The sequence below is a fragment of the Myotis davidii genome, unplaced genomic scaffold, assembly GCF_000327345.1.
Source record: "Myotis davidii unplaced genomic scaffold, ASM32734v1 scaffold425, whole genome shotgun sequence".
In the NCBI taxonomy this organism is placed as follows: Eukaryota; Metazoa; Chordata; class Mammalia; order Chiroptera; family Vespertilionidae; genus Myotis; species Myotis davidii.
The window spans coordinates 3361988-3364674 of NW_006296413.1; the positions used below are offsets into that span (position 1 = coordinate 3361988).

Here is a 2687-nt window from a genome sequence, read left to right on the forward strand (position 1 = left end):
CCAGCCACCGCCCCGCCCCCCGCCCCTTCAGTCATTTGGACGCGCCCCACCCCGGCCCCGGAGCCTAAACCCGTCCCTTCTCCCTCTACGGATTCTAGAGCGGTCTTTGTGCAGGCGATGGAGAGAACAGCGCCCCCTTGCGGCCCGGAGGGCTGGCTGGGGCGGCGTTTAGTCGAGTAACCCGAGGCTGTCAGTTTCAGCCTCACCGTAGCAGGGGAGGCCGGAGAAAGAAACTGGGCTTGGGAAGGGCCGGACCGGTGGTGGGTGGGGGACAAACAGGTGCAGGTACATTTTCAATAGAGATGTCTAGGAAGGTGTGCAGGGCATAAGGACACAAAAGTAACGCAGTAGGAGCTGAAGGACCCTCTGAGGAAATGGTGATCCCGAGCTGGGGTAGAGGAAACGACACAGGGCAATGGGGCAGGGGTGCGAAGTCGAGGACGTGCAGGGAAGGCCAAAGGACTGTGGGAGGGGGACAGAGTGCAAGTAGAAGGGGAACAAGTAAGAGGTGCTGGGCAGGTGGTGGCCGGGATCAGCAGGTCGTTAGATTTGGAGCAGGTAAAAAGCAAGACATGGGTGGAAGGAAACACTTTGACGTTATGCGATTCATTGGACCCTCGGTGAGGTTTCAGATGAAATCTATGCAAAGAGGTCCCATGTCGAGAGACAATACGTCCTTGTTTGAAATGTTTAGCAAATTCGCCGAAACCGGTTTGGCTCAGTGGATAGAGCGGTGGCCTGCGGACTGAAAGGTCCCGGTTCGATTCCGGTCAAGGGCATGTACCTGGGTTGCGGGCATATCCCCAGTAGGGGATGTGCAGGAGGCAGCTGATCGATGATTCCCTCTTATTGATGTTTCTAACTCTCTATCTCGCTCCCTTCCTCTCTGTAAAAAAAAAAAAGAAAAAGAAAAGAAAGAAATGTTTAGCAAATTCACGAAGAGTTGAAGCACCAGGGTATCCATCCGCCAGGGAGTGGGAGCAGCCTCAGCAGCAGTACCGGAAGTCACGAGGTGCTGGCCCGGGTCAGCCGCCCCTTCAGACTCCGCCCAGCCGCGACCCTACTCCTCCAGCGGACTCAGAATTCCCGCCTCCCTCCCGACGCTGCCTTATAAGGAGCCTCCAGCCAGCTTTAGGCTTGGTCCCGCCCCCTCTAGTCTCTTGTCCTAATAAGGACATCTAGGGCATCCCGCGGCTAGGGGCGGGCGGGAGCGTCTCCAGGGTAACTGCGGTATCGCCCTTCCCCTCCCCGTTGCTCTTGGAAACTCCAAGGCTTAAGAAAGGTGGAGCCAGCTTCTTCAGGCTGGGTCGCTAGCAAGAGTCGGGGGTCGAGCAGTGGCCTTCACCTGTGGCTCCGCGTAGCTCGGTTGGTGGGCGGTGCGGCGCAAAGTCCCTGACTACAACCCCCAGCATGCTCTGCGAGGTACCCCACTCCGGGCACTGATCCCCAGATAATGAAAACCCGGCTTCCACTTGTGACTTCAGTAGTCCTAGTTCCCCTGTTTGCGACCCTGTTTTCTCTGCCTGCACACTGAGGCCAGGGTCATTGTTCGAGGCCAACAAAATCTTCCGGAGCCTCCGCCCCAGTTTCTTTTTTGTGAAGCTTATGTTCCTGCAGAGCTTGTCTCAATTTTTGTAGGTTTAATCATATTCCTGGTTATCAACTCGAGAACCAGATTTAATACCTATTTCCTCTGTTGACTGTCTAGAAAAGGCACATAATCCTTGAATTGAATGCACAAACCCCTGCCCTTCTCCCTTTATTGCCTCGTGAATTTGCCAAACACTTAAAAACAAAGCTATTTATAAAATTTTCCTTGTAGTCTTTCCCTTATTTTTCTCTCTTATTTTGCTTATGCTGCATATGGTGTCTTCTCAGGAGACAAGACTGTCTTTGCACATGGAGAGTGCCCAATGAATGTTTATTAGATTGAAGACACCTTATACTTGACGATACTCCTTGATCAAGGACTGGATTCCAAGCCAATGAATAGTTGCTTCAATTCAGAAAAAAAAAATGGTAACTCACTGAAAATTTTCAAACCAAGGAACCCTAAAAGTACCAACATAGTTCTTAAGAAAAACCGTTTCGCAAAATTCGGGAAGTCTGGGCTCCTTTACGGGTCTATTAAGGAGCGCCGACACCTTTCTCTGTTCATAATGTTTCCTGGGAAACTCGACCAATAGGTGCGCGCTCCGTGCCATAGCCCCGCCTCTCTCGGACTACATTTCCCAGTATGCAATGTGGCCGGCGGACGGTGCAGCATCCTCGGACTTCATTACCCGTCGGCCAACAGTGGGAGCGCCGGAAGCCAGCCCCGCCCCTCATTGTGCGGTTCATACTAAACGGAAGGGGCCGGGAGAGGCCGCGTTCAGTCGGATCCCGGCAGCAGCTGCAGCGGCGCTCGTCTTTCCAGGCTCTTCTTACTATCTCCTTTAGCTTCCGGAAACATGGTGAGCGCTACGCTACTGTGCCTGAGGGGAGGCGGCTGCGAATCGGTCGGCTGAGCGCGCGGGAGGTAACGGGGCTGGGGGCGTCATCGGCACCCCCTCCCCCAACTCCCCAAGCGGGATGAGGGTCTCGCTGAGGGGCGGTCGGCGTTGGGATGCGCGTGCGCGTCCGTGGGCGCAGGGGAGGGCCGGCTTCAACGTCGCTCGCGCGCCCCCTGGGCTCCCTTCCCCTCCCCC

General features: G+C 55.1%; 1 protein-coding gene across 1 annotated transcript in view; it reads left to right on the forward strand.

The window, feature by feature from the left end:
* The first annotated feature begins 2254 nt into the window (after positions 1-2254).
* The window catches only part of CFL1 (cofilin 1), a 3304-nt gene continuing 2871 nt past the window's right edge, over positions 2255-2687 (forward strand). Inside the window, exon 1 of the mRNA XM_006771577.1 lies at positions 2255-2453. Within this exon, the coding sequence (XP_006771640.1) occupies positions 2451-2453 (3 nt within the window). The 5' untranslated portion in view covers positions 2255-2450. The remainder of the gene's footprint in view (positions 2454-2687) is intronic.